This window comes from Salmo salar, chromosome ssa16 (genome assembly GCF_905237065.1).
Source record: "Salmo salar chromosome ssa16, Ssal_v3.1, whole genome shotgun sequence".
NCBI lineage: Eukaryota > Metazoa > Chordata > Actinopteri > Salmoniformes > Salmonidae > Salmo > Salmo salar.
Window position 1 is genome coordinate 72,183,453 of NC_059457.1, and position 26,573 is coordinate 72,210,025.

A 26,573-nucleotide genomic window follows, 5' to 3' on the forward strand; every position below is an offset into this window, starting at 1 on the left:
TTAACGTGTGTAAATATTTGTATGAACATAACAAGATTCAACAACTGAGACAAACTGAACAAGTTCCACAGACACGTGACTAACAGAAATGGAAGAATGTGTCCCTGAACAAAATCAAAAGTAACAGTCAGTATCTGGTGTGGCCACCAGCTGCATTAAGTACTGCAGTGCATTGCCGCCTCATGGACTGCGCCAGATATGCCAGTTCTTGCTGTGAGATGTTACCCCACTCTTCCACCAAGGTACCTGCAAGTTCCCGGACATGTCTGGGGGAATGACCCTATCCCTCACCCTCCGATCCAACAGGTCCTAGACGTGCTCAATGGGATTGAGATCCGGGCTCTTCACTGGCCATGGCAGAACACTGACATTCCTGTCTTGTAGGAAATCACGCGCAGAACGAGCAGTATGGCTGGTGGCATTGTCATGCTGGAGGGTCATGTCAGGATGAGCCTGCAGGAAGGGTACCACATGAGGGAGGAGGAGGAGGATGTCTTCCTGTAACGCACAGCATTGAGATCGCCTGCAATGACAACAAGCTCAGTCTGATGATGCTGTGACACACCGCCCCAGACCATGACGGACCCTCCTCCAAATCAATCCCGCTCCGAGGTACAGGCCTCGGTGTAACGCTCATTCCTTCGACGATACACGCGAATCCGACCATCACCCCTGGTGAGACAAAACCGCGACTCGTCAGTGAAGAGCACTTTTTGCCAGTCCTCTGGTCCAGCGATGGTGGGTTTGTGCCCATAGGCGACATTGTTGCTGGTGATGTCTGGTGAGGTCCTGCCTTCAACAGACCTACAAGCCCTCAGTCCAGCCCCTCTCAGCCTATTGTGGACAGTCTGAGCACTGATGGAGGGATTGTGCGTTCCTGGTGTAACTCGGGCAGTTGTTGTTGCCATCCTGTACCTGTCCCGCAGGTGTGATGTTCGGAAGTACCGATCCTGTGCAGGTGTTGTTACGCGTGGTCTGTCACTGCGAGGACGATCAGTTGTCCACCCTGTCACCCTGTAGCGCAGCCTTAGGCGTCTCACAGTACGGACATTGCAATTTATTGCCCTGGCCACATCTGCAGTCCTCATGCCTCCTTGCAGCATGCCTAAGGCACGTTCACGCAGATGAGCCGGAACCCTGGGCATCTTTCTTTTGGTGTTTTTCAGAGTCAGGAGAAAGGCCTCTTTAGTGTCCTACGTTTTCATAACTGTGACCTTAATTGCCTGCTGTCTGTAAGCTGTTAGTGTCTTAACGACCGTTCCACAGGTGCATGTAAAATAATTGTTTCATTAAACAAGCATGGGAAACAGTGTTTATTAAACCCTTTAAAATGAAGATCTGAAGTTATTTTGATTTTTACAAATTATCTTTGAAAGACAGGGACATTTCTTTTTTTGCTGAGTTTAGTTAATGTACTAGCAAGTTTTATGTATTAGTAGCCAAGTAACGTTATACTACCGGTACATACTGCTGCAATGATTTGATGTGTGGTTCATAAGGATAGCGTAACTAACAAATTGTCAGCCAACATAATGTATAACGTAACTTATTAGAATTTTTTTATGCAATGGGTAAAGTCTACTTAACTTAGTCCACTCTATAACATATGCTATTTTTTGGAACACAAAAGAGTATTGAGATCAAATATTTAATTGATGAGAACATTTGCAGAATTTCGGCCAAAATCCATCTTGTTCCATCTTCTCCCACTGCCCGGCAGTGGGCTTCCACTCACTACCATAAATGCCAGGGGAATGCAAAAAAAAAAAAAGTTAGCCAAATCAACAACTGAAAATCATTTAGCTGACGTTGGCACAGCAGATAGAATGGTAATGGGGTTCGGCACAACGGCAGTCCTTGCATAAACTGCATCGTTAACAGGTCTGAGATCTTTAAAAAAACTCTTAAGGATCGGTGTCCCGCTAGCGGGACAACATCCGGTGAAGCTGGAGGGCGCGCAATTCAAATAAATAATCATAAATATTATGGATTTTAAACGTTTAGGTACTTATAAGTGTCTTATACCGGCTGAAAGCTTAAATTCTTGTTAATCTAACTGCACTGTCCGATTTACAGTAGCTATTACAGCGAAAACATGCGATTGTTTGAGGATGGCGCCCCACATCAAATTTTCCACCGGCACAGGCTTCATATATTCACATATAACGATTAAATATTCACTTACTTTTAAAAAAATCTTGCCTCTGATTTGGCATCCAAAGGGTCCCAGCTATAACATGTAGTGTCGTTTTGTTAGATAAAATCCTTCTTTATATCCCAAAAAGTCTGTTTAGTTAGCGCCATCGATTTGAGTAATCCACTCGTTCAACTTGCAGAAAAAGGAATCTGAAAATCTACCCCTAAACTTTGTTTCAACAAGTCAAAATACGTTTCTATTTTCTCCTCAGATACCCTAAAATGTAATCAAACTATAATATTTATTTTGGAAAGAAGTATGTTCAATAGGAAACCGATTTTAGCAGGTGCGTAATTTCTTCATGGGGCGCGCAAACATGAATTTCCAAGACTGTGTCCTACTAAAACTGTTATTTCTTATCTGTTTTTGAAGTTACACGCCTGAAACCTTGAACACAGCCTGCTGACACCCTGTGGAAGCCATAGGATTTACAATATGACCTTTCTCTTACATTTCTAAGAGGATAGTCTCTCTCAAAAAATAAATTCTGGTTAGTTTTTCTTTGGATTTTCTCCTACCCCATATCTATTGTGTTATATTCTCCTACATTCTTTTTACATTTCGACAAACTTGAAAGTGTTTTCTTTCCAATGGTACCAATTATATGCATATCCTTGCATCAGGGCCTGAGCTACAGGCAGTTTACTTTGGGCACGTCATTCAGACAGGAAATGGAGAAAAAAGGGGCCTATCCCAAAAAAGATTTATTTAACAAAGCGCCAATCATCTGAGGCTTTTCGGACAGGGAGAATGGAGGTATTACAGGGAGTCTGGACAAGACACAATAGCATTTCTTTTTACATCCGTCTTAGAAACACGTGGCAATCTCAACTAAATAAATTCAACAAACTGTTCTTTAGTCAATTTAACACTGAGTGCAAAATTTGTGGAGGCATATCAGTTCCCAGCTTGGATTGGAATTTGTGACTTGCAAGCAGTAATAGATCTCTGCTTGAAGGCAGCCTGCTTGCTGGAGTGCATCAGTCAACATTCCATACAGCAGTTGGAACAGATCGCAGGTAGTCTACACAACAAAACAGCTGGAAAACAAAGACAGTTTCTCAATGTACACAAAAAATGAAGAAATTATTTGACTGCTGTGGTAGTCCCTGTTCTCCTGCAATCTTGTTTTACATTTGTAAGTAAAGCAGCGGGATGTTGGGGAGAAGAACATCAAGGAAAGATGTTCTAAACAGATATCGAAATGGATTATGGTCATTGTAGTTAATGACCACGTTTGAGTTAGACTAGGTTGAATATTTGCTTAATAAAAACTACAACTCAGCGTCCCACTGTTCCTGACTTGATTTCTGACTTGAATTATTTGAAACAGTTGGGCTCACACACAAAAAAATGAAATGCGTGTAGTGTATATCCATTAGGTGGCTTGGTGAGCCAGAGTAGCTTACCAAGCAAGCGGGGACGAAGCACTATGTTTTTACTCTAGCTAGCGACGATATTTGAATTTCTGGATCCGGTTGTTATATGCCATTTTTTTTATACAACGGGTGGTTCTAATCCTGAATGCTGATTGGTTAAAACCGCATTCCAGCCAGTGTCTATTCCACAAAATTATTATCTTCACTGTAGATCTGACCCATCACATCACTCTTGAAGAGGGCCACTACGCTCCAGATCGCCTTCTGTGCTTAGAGGTCCTTGATGACGATCTATCCCATCCCATCACACCACTCCTATTAATCATTAATCAACTAAAACAATGGGCATTTATATACTGTGTGCCAGTATTTCTATGCATGTAATGTCTGTGGGTGAATTATGAAACAATTACTGTATGCAGATGTGCAAAAAATTGTGATGTAGATTTGTTGTTGCCATTGCTTGATCTATTTTAAATAATATGTTGCAGATTATGGTTGCTATGGAAACACAGAAACGTAACGAACAATGTTGTCAATATCCAAATATCATCTGCAATACTTTTTACAGTACACTCTTAGAAAAAAAGGTGTCATCTAGAACCTAAAGGGGTTATTCGGCTGGAACCGAAAAGGGTTCTCTTATGAGGACAGCCGAAGAACCCTTTTGGAACCCTTTTTTCTAAGAATGTTGATAATCAGTTGTAATAGGTGGTCATTGCCAGATTATGATGACGTCTTAACTATGACCAGTAAACTACATAATATAGTGGTCAGAATTATGACCAGCTGGTCAAATAGGTCACAATTATCACAAACTGGTGGTAGTAAAAAAATAAAAAATAATGTAATTTTCAACCAGTTTGCGACCAGTAAACTTTAAGACAGTAAAAAAACATCATACTGAGGTCTTTTTAACCAGGTTTTACCCACTGGGGTCGTTCTCTCTTCTGCACACTTTTTGGATTGCCACTAGTTACCACAGCCACAAAGTCAAAATTGTCTAGAGTAAAAATTCATAAAAACAAAAATGTACTTTTTGGTCCTAATTTAAAGTTAGGGTTAGGTTTAAAATCAGATTTTAAAAATATAAATGTTTTAAATAGGCGGGGTTTAGACATCATTTTGACTTTGTGGCTGTGGTTACTAGTGATGAGCCACGTATTGGCCCCTTGGACTTTCCATACTCTGCATTGAGAAGTAAAGTGAAACGTCTGCATGCATTTTACGACATTTCGCTGTGCATGTGATTTGCATATCGGATCATGTAAAATGCCAACTCTCAAGTGCCAATGATTGCAGAAAATAGTCAGCTAGAGTCGTTATCAATCGTTTTTTTTAGGTTGCTGTGTTTGTGTTGTTCCTTTCTAACCCTGATCACACTGCGTCTGGTGTGGAGAGGAATAGCAGACCGTAGATGTGCAGTAGCAACAACTAGCCTTGGATCGTGTGAGATGTTTTTTTTCTTTCTTCTTTGAATCAAATCAAACCAACAGCTTCAATTGCTACCAGCAGAAGCAAACAAAACTGTTGTTCATAGAATAACATAGCAGACTTCGTTGGTTTGCATCCTGTGGTTTTACCCACACCCTTTCTGTTCAGATACAAAACACATCAGAGAAAATGGCGGAACTTGAGAAGGAAGGACAGAACCAAACAATGCATGAGAACCAAGATGAAGATGAGCCCCATTATACTGACGACTCCAAGACAAGCAAGATTCAGGACGACACAAGTTTCGAACAAAAGCTAATTGAAGAGGTCAGAAGGTACAGCAATTTGTACAACACCTCATTGAAAGACTATAAAGACTTCACAATAACCAGCAACAGCTGGAAGGAGATAGCCCAAACTCTGAGAGTAGAAGAACAGATTTGCAGGACGAAATGGAAGAAATTGAGAGACAGATATGTCAGACTAAGGAGGAAAATTAAGGGGAAGAGTGGGGATGCAGCATCAGGAATACAAACACAAATACTCACCACACTGTCCTGGCTGTCTGGCTTCATAAAACACAAGGAGACGAAGTCAGACTATCCACAGGTAAAAATACTACTTCTACTGTCAATTAACATGTTCTAGCCTAGAACACTACCCAGTGGGCCAAACCTGGATGAAAAGACTATGACGTCTTATTCTGGTCACAAACTGAATGTTTTTTTTTGTTAAGTCTTTTTACTGACCATAGTATGAGGTATTTTACTGACCACCATAGGACCAGTTGGTCATAATTCTGACCACTATATTATGTGCTATGTTATGTACTGGTTATAGTTAAAACCATCATAACCTGGTAATGACCACTTGACTACAGTTTATTACCTACTGTAAAAAGTATTTCTGAGGATAAAGTTGGATATTGCATTCTTTTGGTTCATTACATTTCTATTTGTTTCCATAGGTACCAGTTAAAGTTTAATTCTGCAACATATTCTTGCATTTTAAAATAGATCAAGAAATGGCAGAAACAAATCAATTTTTTGCAAATCTGCATACAGTAATTGTTTCATAATTCACCCACAGACATGCGTAGAACGACTGGGACACAGTATATAAAGGCCCATGGTTTTATCTTAATGATTAATAAGAGCTGTGTGATTGAGTAGATCCTCATCAAGGACCTCGGCACAGAAGGCGATCTGGAGCGTAGTGGTCCTCTTGAAGAGTTGTGTGATGGGTCAGATATGCAGTGAAGAGAATCAGCGCATTACAACTATCAATTTGAGATTTTAAAATAACTAGAAAAGGACCTTCCTGAATAAACTTTGTAAACTCAGCTGGCTAGAACTATTTCCATGGTATTAGTTAAAGACGTTTGTGGCTGTTTATAGCTTAGTGAGAGAAAAAAATATCAACTTTGCATCCTACTCCACCACGGAGGTCAAGGGCATATTTTAGGACTTTCCAGAGGGCACGCAACACATCAATCAACCTTGTGAGTTTTCTGGCTTTTCATGACACTTACTGTAAGCATAAAAAGAGATGAAAATAAATGAACGATTGGCATAATGTGGGCATGCCGGACACGACAGAACAGTAACACACAGTAAAATATCTTTAACAGGCAGAATCTACTAAACCTGTCTCGTTGTCTATGTCAATGTCTCAACTGCTCACATTTTCTTACCAACTACAATGGAACACACACGAGTGGTAGCAAAGGCTTGTTCTCTCCTCTGTCCATTCATATTGAAGTGGGACGTTCATTCATTGGTCATCAGTCTGAAACATTTTAAGAGAGGATATCAAAATTAGACAGTAGTTGGATTATTCTGCCCTTGAATTGCGTTCTCATGCAAAACTAGACAGATAGCTAACAACTAAGTCTTCAATAAAACTCCCAAGGTGTGACTTTTCTTAAATGAATATATTGAAAACGTTTGTTGTGAAACTGCAAAATACAGAAAAGAATATACTTTAGTATTCAATTCACATAGACATACTGTAGCTGTACATTATACATTTCAAGTTGAAGTTGCATGAAAATACAAAGCAAGTGCCAAGGTATCATGCATCTGGCATGACGCCAAACCATGTAGCTAATTGTTACTCATATGGTAATTGGCTAACTCCTTTCATTACTCTAATAATGTACAACCATCTCTGTAGAATAACAAAGCATATTACACTAGAAACAGAAACTACAGTATTGTATATTTTACAATTCGTTTGCATGACGCACGAGCAAAGTAATACAGCTGACGGCATACATGAAAGGCATTGCAATTTGTGTGAGTAAATGCAACCAACCAACATTGATATGTAAGCAACTATCAATAACAAGATTATCATCACTAGCTAAATGCTTGAATCGAACTTACAAACAAATATTTTCCGAGGCTGAAGCGTGACAAGAAATAACTACACTGAAAGACCTGCACCGTAGCAGCGTTTTTAGCTGCTTCTATGCATGCAGAACGAATTCTCTACTTCCTGTTTGCGTACAGTCTTTCTAAGTACCAGAAAGCTCCACTAGGGGGCGAATAACACCATGGAACACAATGAAAATCCATCTTAACCATTGTAATAAAATGATCTGTTACCTTCTGACAGGATGGCAGCACATGGATAATGAAAATGTTTAACTCATCTCTAAATGGTAAAGTTTTGCTTAATCCTCCTCATACATGTTATAATAGTCAAACAACTTTTTATAAACACACCGCTCCATAATCCTGAGGACTTTGTCCCGGACAGAGGTTCCCCCAATTGAGGACAGTGAAGCCTCCCCCTTTTTCCTCCAAACATAACGATGGTCATTATGGCCAAACAGTTCTATTTTTGTTTCATCAGACCAGAGGACATTTCTCTAAAAAGTACGATCTTTGTCCCCATGTTCAGTTGCAAACCGTAGTCTGGCTTTTTTATGGCGGTTTTGGAGCAGTGGCTTCTACCTTGCTGAGCGGCCTTTCAGGTTATGTCGATATAGGACTCGTTTTACTGTGGATATAGATACTTTTGTACCCGTTTCCTCCAGTACCTTCAGAAGGTCCTTTGCTGTTGTTCTGGTATTGATTTGCACTTTTCACACCAAGGTACGCGTCTCCTTCCTGAGCGGTATGATGGCTGCGTGGTCCCATGGTGTTTATACTTGCGTACTATTGTTTGTACATATGAACGTGGTACATTCAGGTGTTTGGAAATTGCTCCCATGGATGAACGAGACTTGTGGAGGTCTACAATTTTTTTTCTTTGTGGTCTTGGCTGATTTCTTTTGATGTTCCCATGATGTCAAGCAAAGAGGCACTGAGTTTGAAGGTAGGCCTTGAAATACATCCACAGATACACCTCCAATTGACTAAAATTATGTCAATTAGCCTATCAGAAGCTTCTAAAGCCATGACATTATTTTCCAGAATTTTCCATGCTGTTTAAAGGTACAGTCAACTTAGTGTATGTGAACTTCTAACCCACTGGAATTGTGATACAGTGAAATAATCTGTCTGTAAACAATTGTTGGAAAAATCACTTGCGTCATGCACTAAGTATATGTCCTAACCACCTTGCCAAAACTATAGTATGTTAACAAGAAATTTGTGGAGTGGTTGAAAAATGAGTTTTAATGACTCCAACCTTTTGTGTATGTAAACTTCCGACTTCAACTGTATGCAATGACTTGTTCAACAACAAATCTTTGTCTATTTATTGAGGCTACCTGACAGCCCTTTTCATTATTTTGTCTACAACACATTTTGATTATGTAATTGCCAAAAATAAATTAACATGGACTATGTACCAGTCTTAAGGGTAGAGGTCGACCGATTATGATTTTTTTAACACCGATACCGATTATTGGAGGACCAAAAAAAGCCGATACTGATTAATCGACCGATTTCTTAAAAAATATATATATTTTTTTTCTTAAAAAAAAAAATATATAAAATATATATATATATATATATATATATATATATATATATATATATATATATATATATATATATATATTTATTTATTTGTAATAATTACAATTACAACAATACTGAATGAACACTTATTTTAACTTAATACATCAATAAAATAAATTTTGCCTCAAATAAATAATGAAACATGTTCAATTTGGTTTAAATAATGCAAAAACAAAGTGTTGGAGAAGAAAGTAAAAGTGCAATATGTGCCATGTAAAAAAGCTAACGTTTAATTTCCTTGCTCAGAACATGAGAACATATGAAAGCTGGTGGTTCCTTTTAACATGAGTCTTCAATATTCCCAGGTTAGAAGTTTTAGGTTGTAGTTATTATAGGACTATTTCTCTCTATACGATTTGTATTTCATATACCTTTGACTATTGGATGTTCTTATAGGCACTTTAGTATGGCCAGTGTAACAGTATAGCTTCCGTGCCTCTCCACGCTCCTACCTGGGCTTGAACCAGGAACACATCGACAACAGCCACCCTCAAAGCAGCGTTACCCATGCAGAGCAAGGGGAACAACCACTCCCAAGTCTCAGAGCGAGTGACGTTTGAAACACTATTAGCGCGCACCCGGCTAACTAGCTAGCCATTTCACATCGGTTACACCAGCCTAATCTTGGGAGTTGATAGGCTTGAAGTCATAAACAGCGCAATGCATTGCGAAGGGCTGCTGGCAAAACGCACGAAAGTGCTGTTTTGAATGAATGCTTACGAGCCTGCTGCTGCCAACCACCGCTCAGTCAGACTGCTCTATCAAATCATAGACTTAATTATAACATAATAACACACAGAAATACGAGCCTTAGGTCATTAATATGGTCGAATCCGGAAACTATCATCTCGAAAACAAAACGTTTTTCCTGTCAGTGAAATACGGAACCGTTCCGTATTTTATCTAACGGGTGGCATCCCGAAGTCTAAATATTCCTGTTACATTGCCCAACCTTCAATGTTATGTCATAATTACGTAAAATTCTGGCAAATTAGTTCGCAACGAGCCAGGCGGCCCAAACTGTTGCATATACCCTGACTCTGTGTGCAATGAACGCTAGAGATGTGACACAATTTCATGTTAGCAGGCAATATTAACTAAATATGCAGGTTTAAAAATATATACTTGTTTATTGATTTTACAGAAAGGCATTGATGTTTATGGTTAGGTACATTTTTTCGCAAATGCGCTTGTTTAATCAACACCCGAGTGCAATGTAAGGCAGGTGGTTAGAGCGTTGGACTAGTAACTGGAATCCCCCCTGAACAAGGCAGTTAACCCCCGTTCCTAGGCCGTCATTGAAAATAAGAAATGTCTTAATCTGACTTGCCTAGGTAAATAAAGGTATAACATTTTTTTTTTTTTTAAATCGGCAAATCGGTTGCCAAAATCGGCCGCCCTCTACTTAAGGGGCATGAAATCAGCATGGCAGGTTGATGGGCTCAGTGTACATTTATTTACAGGTGAAAGCACCATATTATACAAAATATAGAAGTAGATTTATCAAATATACACAGGCAAAAGCCCAAAAGAAATAGGATGGGTTAAGCTTGACACAGAGGCTATCTGAACGGACACTGGTAGAGGGCAAGACTGCACAGCCTCCCCTTGAGAAACCAAATAGAATCTTTCTAACAGAAGCTGAGGTACATACAGTGCATTCGGAAAGTATTCAGACCCCTTGCCTTTTTCTAAATTTTCTTACGTTACAGCCTTACTCTAAAATGCATTAAATCATTTTTCCCCTCATCAATCTACACACTACCCCATAATGACAAAGCAAAAACAGGTTTTTAGTTGTTGTTTTTAACATTTTTAATGAACTGATATTACATTTACATAAGTATTCAGACCCTTTACTCAGTACTTTGTTGTAGCGCCTTTGGGAGTGATTACAGTCTCAAGTCTTCTTTGGTATGGCTCTACAAGCTTGGCACACTTGCATTTGGGGAGTTTCTCCCATTCTTCTTTGCAGATCCTCTCAAGCTATGTCCGGTTGGATGGGGAGCGTCGCTGCACAGCTATTGTCAGGTCTCTCCAGAGATGTTTGATCGGGCAGGGCCATTCAAGGACATTCAAAGACTTGTTCCTAAGCCACCCCTGCATTGTCTTGGCTGTGTGCTTAGGGTTGTTGTCCTGTTGGGAGGTGAACTTTCGCCCCAGTCTGAGGTCCTGAGCGCTCTGGAGCAGGTTTTCATCAAGGATCTCTCTGTACATTGCTCCGTTCATCTTTCCCTCGATCCTGACCAGTCTCCCAGTCCCTGCCGCTGAAAAACATCCCCACAGCATGATGCTGCCACCACCATGCTTCACCGTAAGGAATGGTGCCAGGTTTCCTCCAGATGTGACGCTTGGCATTCAGGCCAAAGAGTATAATCTTGGTTTCATCAGACCAGAATCTGATTTTTCATAGTCTGAGAGTCCTTTGGAGTCCATGTGCCTTTACTGAGAAGTGGCTTCCGTCTGGCCACTCTACCATAAAGGCCTGATTGGTGGAGTGCGGCAGAGTTGGTTGTCCTTCTGGAAGGTTCTCTCGTCTCCACAGAGTAACTCGGGAGCCCTTCTCCCCCTCAACGTACAATTCCTTCAACCTCGTGGCTTGGTTTTTTCTCTGACATGCACTGTCAACTGCGGACCATATTTAGACAGGTCTTAGTCTTTCCAAATCATGTCCAATCAATTGAATTTACCACAGGTGGACTCCAATCAAGTTGTAGAAACACCTCAAGGATGATCAATGGAACAGGATGCACCTGAGCTCAATTTTGAGTCTGTTTTTTTATACATTTGGAAACATTTCTAAAAATCTGTTTTTCGCTTTGTCATTATGGGCTATTGTGTGTAGATTGAATAAGGCTGTAATGTAACAGAATGTGGAAAAAGTCAAGGGGTTTGAATACTTTCTGAATGCACTGTATATGCACTTCCCAGCAAACATGACCCCATTCGGTGGGCAAGGTGGCCACGGGCAAGCCCAACTCCGGTTATCCTGCACCAAGCAGAATGCGACTAAGATCTCTGGCAAAAATAATACATTTCAGGCAATTTTCACCTACCATGCTAGTAGGCCTAACTGTTGCTTGATGCCCCATTGCTGGTGAGCTTGCAAAGTAAACAGTTAATATTCTTGATCACCAAAACATTTTTGGAGCTGCATATTTATTTATGGCAATCCTCTCTCCCTACAAATTGACGTTTGCACTGCCCCCGATCCAATAGCTGTACAGCAAATCTGTTCACTAGCTCACCGGACCTGTGCTGACCTGTGCTAAGTTTACTGGTCCAATCAGAGGGCCAAGTATGCGTTTCAATATCCAATCTGTTGCACGTTTTGTTGCTAGGGGAATCCATGGAGACTGCCCCAAAATTAGTGACAAAATTTTACAAAACCTGGCCACATAATTTCAAGTCATCAGTCTCAAGTCAAGGTCTCAGGTCTTGAGCCTCGATGTCAAGTCTAGTTATTTTATATCAAGTTGAGTCTCAAGTCATCAAATTTGTGACTCAAGTCAGACCCGAGTCCAAGTCATATCACTAAAGTCCACAACTCTGGCTAGTACAAACTTAGCTCTTACCAAGCTGGTTAGTAGGAATCATTACACATTGAAGATCAGCGTATCAAAGAGGAAAAAAACATTTGAAACTTACTGTCAATGACTATGGATTTAAGGAGGGGTGGTTCTGTTCTCTCCTTTCGCTGGGATGTGGCTGAAAAGGTAATCGGTAACTGAGTGTGTGGCCAAGCACTGAAAACATCTCTACTTCACTGACACTCAACACTGGGGCCCCACAAGGGTGTGTGCTCAGCCCCCTCCTATACTCCTTGTTCACCCACGACTGCGTGGCCATGCACGCCTCCAACTCAATCGTCAAGTTTGCAGATGACACAACAGTAGTGGGCTTGATTACCAACAATGACGAGACAGCCTACAGGGAGGAGGTGAGGGCACTTGGAGCGTGGTGTCAGGAAAACAACCTCTCACTCAACGTCAACAAAACAAGACATGATCGTGGACTTCAGGAAACCGCAGAGGGAGGACCCCCCTATCCACATCGAAGGGACAGAAGTGGAGAAGGTGGAAATTATTTTTTAATTTTTTTAAGTTCCTCGGCATACACACATCACAAACAAACTGAAATGGTCCACTCACACAGACAGTGTGGTGAAAAAGGCGCGACAGCGCCTCTTCAACCTCCGGAGCCTGAATAAATTTGGCTTGTCATCCAAAACCCTGACAAACTTTTACAGATGCACAATCGAGAGCATCCTGTCGGGCTGTATCACAGCCTGGTATGGCAACTGCACTGCCCTCAACCGCAAGGCTCTCCAGAGGGTGGTGTGGTCTGCACAACGCATCACCGGGGGCAAACTACCTGCCCTCCATGACACCTACAGCACCCGATGTCACAGGAAGGCCAAAAAGATCAACAACATCAACCACCCGAGCCGCTGCCTGTTCACACCACTACCATCCAGAAGGCGAGGTCAGTACAGGTGAATCAAAGCTAGGATCGAGGGACTGAAAAACAGCTTCTATCTCAAGGCCATCAGACTGCTAACCAGCAATCTCTAACTCAGAGAGGCTGCTGCCTACATTGAGACCCAATCACTGGCCACTTTAGTAAATGGATCACTAGTCACTTTATACAATGCACTCTAAATAATGCCACTTCAATAATGTTTACATATCTTACATTACTCATATCACATGTATATTTTTTATACCATCTATTGTACCTGTCTATGCCGCTCGGCCATCGCTCATCCATATACTTACATGTACATATTCTCATTCACCCCTTTTAGATTTGTTTGTTGGGGAATTGTTAGATTACTTGTTAGATATTACTGCACTGTCAGAACTAGAAGCACAAGCAATTCGCTACACTCGCATTAACATCAGCTAACCTTGTGTATATGGCAAATAAAATTTGATTTGATGTTTAACATAGAAATTCTATCTAATCGAATCCACAGATTGCGAGTTGAAGATAAATACTTTTACTGGGTAATTGAGTAATTACCCAGTATTACCCAGTATGAGTAATTGACTGACCCGGTCTCTCCAAATCTCCCAACAGTACTATTTCATGGTCAATTTTAGAACAATGTTATGCATTTTAGCCATTCCTGAACCTGAGATGAGAAACAGGCTACCAGAGGGCAGAGCTTCAATGATTGTATGCCCCAAATATTCAACATTTTGTTGGTGGCAAGAATACTATATAATAATTTTAGCTGGAAAGCACGAAGTCTTGAATCTTGCGTGGTTTTATATATCAACTCATACACCCTGTACCATGGAATCGGTACATCAAAAATCTCTTCCCAACTATTTTGTAATCTGTATGGCACAGCCGTCAACACCCTGGTCCTCAAATGAAACGGGTATACTTTCCTATTTATGCTATTTTTATTCCTCCGCCAGTTTTGATCCTTTTCTATTGGGAAGACAAACCAGTTCCCTACCTCAGCCATCTGCCTCCTCCATTTTTGGGGTAATGCTGGTTGTACCCTTGGATTGAGCAGACATTCCCATACAATTCTGATAACTCCATGAAAGACACAATTCTACCATTCCAATGTACAATATAATTTAAGAACAAAATACCCTTTTCAAACATCTTTCCCATAAATACAGGTATTTTATCAACCAGCACATTTTGAGTTGAGTTATAATATTTGTTCTATCTTTTCAGGCCATTTTTAAAAAATGGATGAGCTTTTCTTAGTAATCTACTTGAGAACCATAGGGTTCAGGTAAAACTTTATAATAAGTGAAGCTTTTAGAGAGGTTTAGTGCTTTTATATTTAATAATCTCAACCTACCCTATTCATTATATAGATAGGCACGCTTTATTTTGTCTGGTTTAGCATCCCAGATAAAGCAAAATATCTTTTGCTCATATGATTTGAAAAACAAATCATCAGGAATAGGCAGTGCCATAAGTGAGTAAACTGAGAATGACTAAGGAGTAAATCAGGGCAATTTGTCCATAAATAGACAGGTATTTACCTCTATGGTTGCAGGATATTGTCTATTTTTAAAATGTTTGTATTGAAATTCATTGTGGAGAGCACATTTTATATATTTTGTGATATGAATACCAAGTATGTCTACTTCACCGTCAGACCATTTTATAGGTAAACTGCAGGGTAATGTAAAAGCTGTATTTTTTTAAAGATCCAATACGTAATATTGTACACTTATCATAATTAGGTTTTAGTCCAGAGAGTCCAGAAAAGTTATCTACATCTTCAATGAGACATTGCAGGGATCTAGCTTGCGGACTTAATCAAAAACTTCAGTTGTCGGCATATGTGGACACCTTTTGATTTTAAGCCTTGGATTTCTAATCCTCTGTTATTGAATCTGATTTTAATAGCTAGCATTTCGATGACCATAATGAATAGATATGGTGACAGTGGACACCCTTGTTTAACTCCTCTTGACAATTCAAAACTCTGAGAAGTAGCCGCAATTTACTGTTTTACACCTGGGGTTGCAATACATTACTTTTATCAATTTTTATAAGAGAATAACCGAAATTGAAAAAATGTATACGTAAAATCCAGTCTTACTTTATCAAATGCCTTTCAAAATCCGCTATAAATACCAGGCCTGGCTTCTTAGATGTTTGATGTTCTATTTATTTCTAGTTGTTGTCGTATATTATCTCCAATCTATCGTCTATGTAAAATCCTGTCTGATCAGGATGAACAATACCCGCTAAAACCTTTTTTAATTCTGAGTGCTATGCATTTCGATAGTATTTTTGCATCACAACATTGAAGTATAAGAGGCCTCCAGTTTTTTTAGACTGGATCTTTATATTTGCCATCTGGGTCTTGTTTTAGTAATAGTGAAATCAGACCTTCCTGCTGAGTACCTGACAGATTATCATTTCTTTAGGAGTAGTTAAAACAAGCTGACAATGGAGCTTTGAGTATATCAAAAAAGGCTTGATATACCTCTACCGGTATGCCATCAAGCCCTGGGGTTTTTCCAGACTGAATGGATTTAAAAGCCTCAAAGTTCTTCCTCTGCAATTTGGCCTTCGCGCTGATCTTTCTGTAGTTTTTGTAAAAAATTTTTTGGAAAAAGTATTATTTGGAAAGTATTCCTTACCGTAATCGTCATTAAGTGGATGAGGATGAGTCGGAAAAGAGAACATCTGCTTAAACTATTTAGCTTGAAGAGTGAGTTTCCTGTAAACAGTATGTTATATTCCTTTTCTTTTAGCCACGTAGACTTTTTTTTATAATCAGCTAAACTGTTAGTTATAACTGGATATACTTATTTCACCCCTTACCAAAACTAGATACTATTCTCAGTCTAAATTGACCATAATTAGTGCTTGTAAAGTTACTGCCATAAGAGGTATTATGACGGAGATTTCAAATGTCTGATATTTAGAATTCAAACAGGTTCTAGCAATATTTGTTTTATTCCCTTGCCTGTGAGCTAATGCCACAGATGTTCGAAAATTTAGTCAAGATATTGTGTGTGTAGTCAATTGGAGTAGGTTGATGTGTATGACATTGGATGTGATTTAGTGCGAGTGTATGATGTCTGAATAAGACTGTGTGATGTCCAAATAAATAATAACCCAGCCAATTTGCATGGTTGAGTGTCAGTGTGTAACATGCAGTGGTGGAAAAAGTACTCAATTGTCATACTTGAGTAAAAGTAAAGATACCTTTAACAGAAAATGACTCAAGTGAAAGTTACCCAGTAAAATACTACTTGAGTAAAAGTCTAAAAGTATCTGGTTTTAAATGTACTTAACAGTGGTAGAATACTAAATTGTCATACTTTAGTAAAAGTAAATGCTATTCATCAAATTCCTTATATTAACCAAACCCGACAGCACTATTTTCGTATTATTTTTAATTACGGACAGAAATGGGCACACTCCAACATAATTTACAAACACAATAGTTGTGTTTTGTGAGTCTGTCAGATCAGAGGCAGTAGGGATGACCAAGCGTTATATTGATAGGTGCCATAATTCTGTTCTGCTTGAGCATTCTAAATGTAACGTGTACTTTTGTGTGTCAGGGAAAATGTAAGGAGTAAAAAGTACATTATTTTCTTTAGGAATGTAGTGGAGTAAAAGTTGTCTAACATAAATGGTAAAGTACAGATATGACCTAAGTAGTACTTTAAAGTATTTTTACTTAAGTACTTTACACCACTGGTAACATGAAGTGAGAATAGCCTTAATATTCAGGATGATAATTGTAATCCATATTGTATCACCAACATAGTTGCATAATAATTACCTTTAACATAATTTTCATAGAAAAACACATCCCAACATTTCCATAGCAATTGACGTTTCACGTGATCATGGCCGACATCTTCCATTACTATATAGACGGCTTCACTACAGTACAAATGTATCCCGTACAATATATTATTCCCCAATGTACCTGTTCTGATATCTTCCCCTTGCTTGTTGTAAACATAGATAAAAATGTAGACAGACATAGACAAACATTAAATTATAGAAAAGTTATTGACGAGAGAGAGATCAAGTGTGTGTATAAGTCCGTGTGTGTATGTCTGTATGTGTAAGCGAGCATGTAATTGAGTGCGTGTATGTTCATATCAACTTCATAGTTTTCAGATATTTTTACAGTTCCCATCCTTTTTTTTTTTTTTCATAACCTGATGTCCCCGTAGAATTTAGTACAGCCATGGTGTTATGGAGCTGTCTCGCAAGAGCCGTCCATCTATAAAGAGTTTGTCCACAATGAGAAAGGCACGCTTACCCCTCTCCCTCTGTTGCCTCTGTACAGGATACAGCCTCTTGCGACGTTCACTTATCTTCTGTGGAAATTGGTAATTGAGACTGAATTTGGTCAGGGACCTTTGGTCTTGTCGCTCTGAGCTCCAAGTCTGTGTACTTTGTGGAAAGCCACCCTGTTTAGTCTCTAGAGAAAGTTACAAAGGGGTATTGCATGAATTCCTTTATTGCGCCCTCTGGATTATTGGATGCGTCATCAGGAATCCCAGAAAATATTAGATTTTCACGCATGCTACGGCTTTGTATGTCTCGTAGCGACTCCCTCATCACCCTGTTTCCCCTGAGTAGACAATCCATGTTGGAATCGAGGGTTTTTACCTTGGCTGTGAGTGCCTTGTTCTCTCCTTAATATCACTCTGGCTAAACTCCAAACTCCCCCACAGCTCTGCTACCTCCTCACACAACTTTTAAAGTGCATGGATTCCAGCAAGAGCACTGGCCTCTACTTCAACGGTAAGTAAATCGTCCCTGTCTGTAGATGAATGTCTTATTTAATTTTTTTGGTTGGGTTAGAGTTCTTTTGTGAGGTAGCCGGATCTTTCTACGATGGAGTATGTTGTTCCTCCATAGCATAAAGCTGTTGATACTCGTCGATTTCCTTCAGGATCTCCTTAGTATCCAGGTTGGCTCTGAACTGCAACCAGTTGTTTACAAATGTTTTTAACGATGCATCTTTCTCACGATGACCGTGCTTTCACTTGTTTGATTGTAATTAACAGGCTGCTCCGTGAACTCTCGCGTCAACGAAGCTTTGGTTTTCTATAGTATGTAAAGTTGGCTAGTTAGCTGATAAGCAACTCATTCTAGTCAGCACCTACTGGACCGCTGCATCAGAGAGTCAGACGATGACAACTCTATTCTTGCTAACACACTGTTCTTCCTAAACAAGTCTGCTCTGGGCTTTATGGATACTGACCACGAATAGGAGATTTGATGTGTAATGTAATAAGCAGTAAATATTCAATATTGTCTGTGCACTTAGCTAGCTACCATCCCATAGCATACATTGCATTTGAAGTGTGACTGGCTCATCCGTGGATATACGGAGACAATTTCCTATTTTTCTTCCCTTTTTGTTGTCACTCCTGTTGGTCTCCCAAGTGGGGATTCATGCTCTCTGATTGGGTTAATCTCACTAGGGTAGGGGGCAGCAATCAACATTTTGGATGAAAAGCATGCCCAAAGTAAACTGCCTGCTACTCAGGTCCAGAAGCTAGGATATGCATATAATGGTAGATTTGGATAGAAAACACTCTAAAGTTTCCAAAACTGTTAAAATAATGTCTGTGAGTATAACAGAACTGATATGGCAGGTGAAAACCTAAGGAAAATCCATCCAGGAAGTGCTATTATTTTGAAATGCCTGTTTTTCCATTGAAAGCCTATCCACCATACAAAGACTTATGACGCAGTTCACGATCCCTATGGCTTCCACTACATGTGGCCAGTCTTTAGGCATTGTTTCAGGCTTTTACTCTGAAAAAATGAGGGAGATACACCACTTTCAATGAGAGGACAGTGGAAATTTCCAGACATGAGTCCAGCGAGTGACCGGGAGCGCACCTTTCTTGTTTCTCCTTTTCTTTTGACGAAGCTTTTGTCCGGTTGAAATATGATCGATTATTTATGACAAAAACAACCTGAGGATTGATTATAAACATCGTTTGACATGTTTCTACAAACTTTTATGGTACTTTTTTGATTTTTCGTCTGTCTTTTGTGACCGCGCTTTAATCCAATGGATTACTGAACAAAACGCACAAACAAAATTGAGGTTTTTGAATATAAAGAGGGACATTATCGAACAAAACGAACATTTATTGTGCAACATGGAGTCTTGGGAATGCAATCATATATGAAAATCATCAAAGGTAAGTGATACATTTTATCGCTATTTCTGAGTTTTGTTACTCCTCTTCTTGGCTGCTAACTGTTTGTAATGATTTGTCTGCTGGGCGCTGTTCTCAGATAATCGCGTGGTTTGCTTTCGCCGTAAAGCCTTTTTGAAATCTGACACAGCGGTTGGATTAACAAGAAGTTTATCTTTCAGCTGATGTATAACACTTGTATGTTTCATGAATTTGTATAATGAGTATTTCTGTTTTTGAATTTGGCGCTCTGGCCAACATGGCCAACATTCACTGGATGTTGGCCAGGTGGGACGGTAGTGTCCCACACCCCCTAGATAGGTTAAAGACAAGTTGTTGGCCACTGACAAGTATTGCGATTCTACAAGTAGAAACACTAAGTTTGTCGCTACCGGGTTGGCACGCAGCAGGTACCGCATTTGTTCTTGCAAGAGAAGGCCTCTCTCAGTGATAAATACCTATCGGCAGTGAGATTCTCAGTGTGTTTCATGCTTTAGATAACTGGTCAGTAGATCAATCAGATTTCAACCCAAAGCCAGATATCAACCCAAATAAGAATAATTTTTCATGACGTCGAAAAGATGTCATGAAAAATACGTCCTGACCAAATTTCAACCAGGAAAATGACGTCTTTATCATGTCATATGCCCACTGGGTAGCCTATACTATGGTGAGCTCTAGACCTAATGAAAAGCAATACATTATAATGTTGATACTGCTAGGTATTTCAAATGATTAGAACTAGCTACTACTGTAAAAATGTATATACCTAAGTTATGTTTAGCTATTTATTGAATGCTATCTATTCTAATTTGGACTTGAACCGTAATGAAAAGTAGACTATATTATCTATTACAAAATGATGTTTTAGAGAACACAGATGCTACTAAGCCTACTGGTAATTATGCCATTTTTAAAATGTTTTTCCAGGAAGAGGAGATGGACACCTCAGAAGATCTGCAAGATGACAACCTGATCGAGGGGGAACGCTTCCACAGTTCTAATAATGAGCAGCAAGATGGACATTTGGTAGTTAGGAGGAATGTAATATTAGAACGAACAAAATTCAACCAAAGACAACAGGAAGCAGGAGAGACAGCAGATGATTTTATCTCTGCACTTCATTGTTTGTCAGAACATTGTGGCTATGGAGCTCTGCTCAGTGAGATGATAAGAGACAGACTAGTCGCAGGCTTACTTGACAGAAGACTGTCCAAGCAATTACAAATGGACCCAGAACTCACACTGGATAAAGCTGTCACACACATTCGTCAAACTGAAATTGTGGAAAAGCAACAGGACCTGCAGGAGAATATCTTCAAAGCTGCCAGCAGCATGGAAAATGAAGACCGTGTGTTCATGTAGAAAACATCAATGCCCAGCCAATGTCCAGTGCCAATCAGAGAAGAATCAAAACTCAGAAAGACCACAACAACCCCAAACAACGCAGGAGAATGAAGAAGATCCCCTAGATACTGATGGCTTCAGTACTGGAGGAGAAAAACCTCACTACTGCGCCTACTGCGGTAGGAGCTTTCAAAAAGTAAGGGATCTTATAAGACACCAGCGAACGCATACTGGAGAGAAGCCTCACCACTGCCCTGATTGTGACAGAAGTTTTGCTCGATTAGATAAGCTTAAATTACACCAGCGAACACATACTGGAGAGAAGCCTCACCACTGCCCTGATTGCGACAAAAGTTTTGCTCGATTAGATAAGCTAAAGATCCACCAAGAAATACATATAGGAGTGAAGCCTCACCACTGTCCTGATTGCGACAGAAGATTTGCTCGATTAGATAAGCTTAAGTCACACCAAAAAATACATGCAAAAGACAAACGTATTTTTCATTCCTCTGACTGTGTGAAAAGCTTTGTCCTATTAGAGAAGCTTAAAAAACACCAGCTGGAGAATACCTTCAAAGCTACCAGCAGTGCATCCAATGTAGATTGTGTGCTCACACAGCAGAGAACATTCAGCAAAGTCAGAGAGAGTAAAAGGCAGCAGAGTAAAATACGAGCTAGGGCTCCAGGAAAGAGAACACCAACACATAGCAAATCAATGCAGGAGAAGGAAGGGGAGCCCCTAGATACTGATGACTCGGATGATTGGATCGAGGGTTTCGGTCCTGGAGGAGAGAAGCCTCACTACTGCTTTGACTGCGGTAAGAGCTTTAGAAAAGTGAGGGATCTTATAAGACACCAGCGAACACATACAGGAGAGAAGCCTCACCACTGCCCTGTTTGTGATAGAACTTTCGCTAGATTAGACAAACTTAAATTACACCAAGAAATACATACAGGAGTGAAGCCTCACCACTGCCCTGAATGTGAGAGAAGTTTTGCTCGATTAGATAATCTTAAATTACACCAAAAAATACATATAAAAGAGGAACATAATGTCACACTGAACCATCAAACTGAAATGAATGTAGATTGTGTGCACACACAGCAGAGAACAGCCAGCAGAGGCAGGCAGAAGAGTAAAATGCGAGCTAGTGCACCAGGGGGAAAAATGGGCCAGTCACAGCCAGGCAAAGACTCCCCTTACAAAAGTTCAGTTCGAAAGAATCAACACTCAGAAAAACTGCGACTACCCCAAACAACGCAGGAGAATGAAGAGGATCCTGAAGATACTTCTGATAACTGGACAGAGAGTTTTAGTACTGTAGAGAAGCCATACATCTGCTCCGACTGCGGTAAGAGCTTCAGACTAGAGAATCGTCTTATAAGACATCAGCGAACACATACAGGAGAGAAGCCTTACGACTGCCCTGACTGTGACAAAAGTTTTGCGCGATTAGATCATGTTAAGTCACACCAAAAAACACATATGAAGGAGGAACGTAATTTCCGCTGCTCTGACTGTGTGAAAAGCTTTGTCCGATTGGAACAGCTTGAAAAACATCAGCTAACACACAAGAAAAGTTACCGCTGTTCAAAGTGTGATGAAAGGTTTTCAGATCTGGTTGACTGGAAAGCACACTTTTTAGTACACAGAGAGATCCTTCACTGTCCTGACTGTGACAAGCAGTTCTTGTACAAGGGACTTTTTGAAAGACACAGGAGAACACATTTGAGAAAAAGAGAGAAATTTCTCTGCACAATATGTGGAAAGGAGATTCACAACTTTAAAATACACATGCGAGTACACACTGGAGAGAAACCATATCACTGCACTGAGTGTGGGAAGAGTTTTGCGTATACAAAATCATACAAAACACATATATTAACACATACCTCTGGTGAAAGAGCAACCTATCCTTGTTTGGAATGTGGAAAGACTTTTACTCGCATAGATGGCATGGTGAGACACGTGAGGAGGGTTCATACTGGAGAGAGAAATCATCAGTGCGGAGACTGTGGAAAACGATTCTTTCGAAAAGAGTCACTGAAGAGACACAGTCTAGTTCATACCGGAGAGAAACCATACCAATGCTCTGTCTGTGGGCAACGCTTCTCCCAAGATGGCGACAGAAAACGCCACGAGAAGAGGCACTACTCTGGTGTCTCAGAGTTCCTTGATCTATAATGCAGAAGTGGTGTTTGATTGGGTGGGTTCCTGCAATACCAATGTGATTTCTAACCAGGTGGCCTGGAATTGCCACCACAGACTGTAGAAAATACACACAGACAGACTGTTGCTGATACACAAGTCTGAGTATTACTGTTTTCATTTAAGTATTTATTTTTTTCAAAGTCTTATTTGAAATGTTTTAATATTTTGTTTCAACAAAAGCATAGTATACTATCAATAGCGTTCATTGTTAAATTATGGGCCTTCCCCATTGGTGATTTGCAGTCAGCTATATTGTATTAAAGATGCGCAATGCAGAAATCTCCACCATTTTCCTGGTTGCTAAAATTCGAATAGTTCGCCTAATTTCAATTTATGTGACAAAACAAGCAAGTATAGTGTACAATGGTACCATCTATACCGTTGTGAAATATATTTTCCAGAACAGAAAAGACTGTATTTTCAGCTGGTGTACAAAACCGAAAGTGAAAGAACGGTAAGCATAGAAATGGCGCACATAGAACATATCTACCGCTTCTTAGACTTGCTTTTGATGAGTAACAGATCTATAACACACATTATGTGAATTTGGTCAGGTCGCCCAAAAAGTGACATATTGCAGCTTTAATGTTGATATTTTGATTATCAGGTGGGCCACAAGCTACTTTGAAAAGATGCCAATGAAAGGTTCCCAACTACAACCTTCGAGTGTATACATTTAAGCTGCAGAGTTCAAACAAATTCTCCAGCTGGCTGCCACCTACGAGGGATCAGCGACCCGGAGTTAGGACAAGGCAGGGTGGGCATCTACAGATCAGATACACCACTGAACTCTACAGACAAAGCCCAATACCTTGCCTGGCCAACCATTTACAACGATCCCGCCAACTGATGTTTCTTCTCCACAATGAGTCTGGATTTGCCTTAGAATGCGAACGCATTCTGACCTTTCTGATTGGTCCCAGAAATCGATGGGTTGGGCCAGCGCCGGCCTGCATGATGACGTTATCAACTTTGATACTTTGCGTGGTTAAGATTTTTTAGACTATCCAATCACTGATGATTTTGTTTTGTACAGTGCTTCTTATTTTGAAGTCACACAAATAACTTCTAGGATGGCAACGCCTTCAGAAAGTTCATACCCCTTGACTTATTCCACAATCTGTTGTTACAACCTGAATTCTAAATCAAAAAAAATTCTCACCCATCTATACACATTACCACATGACAATGTGAAAACATTTCAAAAAACATGTTATCAAATTTATAGAAAATGAAATATCAAATTTACTTAAGTATTCACACCCTTTGCGATGACACTCCAAATTGAGTTCAGGTGCATCCAATTTCCTTTGATCATCCTTGAGATGTCGCTACAACTTGATTGGAGTCCACCTGTGGCCAATTCAATTGTTTGGACATGATTTAGAAAGAAACACACCTCTATATAAAGGCCCACAGTTGACAGTGCATGTCAGAGCAGAAGCTATACCATGAAGTCCAAGGAACTGTCTGTAGATCTCCGGGAGAGAATTGTGATGACGCATATATCTGGGAAAGGGTACCGTATAAAACAATTTCTAGAGTGTTGAAAGTTTCCAAGAGCACAGTGGTCTCCCTCATTGGGAAATTAAAAAAATGTGGAACTACCCAGACTGCCGAGAGCTGGCCGTCCGACCAAACTGAGCAACCGGTCAAAAAGGACCTTGGTCAGAGAGGTGACCAAGAACCCAATGATCACTCTGACAGAAATACAGAGTTCCTTGACTGAGATAGAAAAACCTGTCAGAAGGACAACGGTCTCTACAGCACTTCACCGATCTGGGATTTACGGGAGTGGCCAGACAGAAGCCACTCCTGAGAAAAAGGCACATAACAGCACCCCTGGAGGTTGCAGAAAAGCACGTGATCGACTGAGAGAATAAGGCAAAAGATGCTGTGGTCTGATGAGACAATTTTTACTCTTTGACCTCGAATGCAAAGCGCTATGTCTGGAGAAAACCAGGCACAACTCATCACCCATCTAACACCATCCCTACGGTGAAGCATGGTGGTGGCAGCATGCTATGGGGGATGCTATTCAGCGGCAGGGATTGGGTGACTTGAAAGGATAGTGAGAGCAATGAATGGAGCCAAATACAGGCAAATCCTTGATAAGAAGGTGTGCAAATAACCTTAGACTGGGGGCGAAGATTTACGTTCCAACAGGACAATGACCCCAAGCATACAGCCAAAGCAATGCTGGAATGGCTTCAGAACAAGACTGTGAAAGTCCTTGAGTGGCCCAGACTTGAAATCCATTGAAAATCTGTGGAAAAACTTCTGTCACTGCCGCTCCCCATCTAACTTAAGGTTGAGAAAATCTGCAAGGAAGAATGGGAGAAAATCACCAAATCCAGATGTGCCACGCTGATACAGACATACCCAACACGACTCAAAGATGTAGAAGCACCTTTGGCGGCGATTACAAAGTATTGACTCGGGGGTGTGAATTATGTAAATTAGATATAATTTAATACATTTTCTAAAAACATATCGCGTTTGTCATTATGGTGTATGTTGTGTAGATGGGTGTGATTTATTTTTATTTTTTTAAATGCATGTTGAATTCAGGTTGTAACACAATGTGGTCAAGTGGTATAAATACTTTCTGAAGCCAATGTATGTAGCGATAGAGCAGTGGAATTAGGTTCAGGGTGTTGTCAGGCAACCCAATACCATAATTAGTTAGGCTTTTACATGTCACTAGATGGGGTAGATGTTCACATTAAAAAAAAATGTTTTGTGTGTTTCTGCTTTTAATCATGTTCATATTTGTATATTGTTGTTCCCTCTGTGTTATACAATCTGCCTTGCAAACTATAATTTTGAATAAAAGACAAGTGGGCATAGTTCAAATGTTGGGGAGACTCTCTTTGGCTGTGTTTACACAGGCAGCCCATTTCTGGGGTGCATTTAGTTAATCCAACGGTTTGTACTGAATGACACATTTTCCCAAAACGGTGCACACCGTTCAACAGCAATTCAGTACAGTACTGTTGGAGTTTAACCTGTGGGATCGGTGACCCCCCCCCGCGGGACAGTTGAGCTAACGTAGGCTAATGTGATTAGCATGAGGTTGTAAGTAACAAAAAAATCCGAGGACATATCTGATATGGGCAGAAAGCTTAAATTCTTGTTAATCCAACTGCACTGTCCAATTTACAGTAGCTATTACAGTGAAATAATATCATTCCATTCTTTGAGGACAGCGCACAATTATGAACTTGAAAATATACACTGCTCAAAAAAATAAAGTGAACACTTAAACAACACAATGTAACTCCAAGTCAATCACACTTCTGTGAAATCAAACTGTCCACTTAGGAAGCAACACTGATTGACAATACA

The 26,573-nt window shown here is 40.1% G+C and overlaps 1 protein-coding gene across 1 annotated transcript; it reads left to right on the forward strand.

Moving 5' to 3' along the window:
- The first annotated feature begins 4,781 nt into the window (after positions 1-4,781).
- Positions 4,782-26,081, forward strand: LOC106574516 (zinc finger protein 271). The gene is made up of 2 exons (XM_014150441.2): positions 4,782-5,619; positions 20,597-26,081. Exon 2 carries the CDS (start codon positions 21,009-21,011, stop codon positions 23,196-23,198), a length of 2,190 nt encoding a protein of 729 aa, XP_014005916.2. The 5' UTR covers positions 4,782-5,619; positions 20,597-21,008; the 3' UTR covers positions 23,199-26,081.
- Positions 26,082-26,573: the final 492 nt, after the last annotated feature.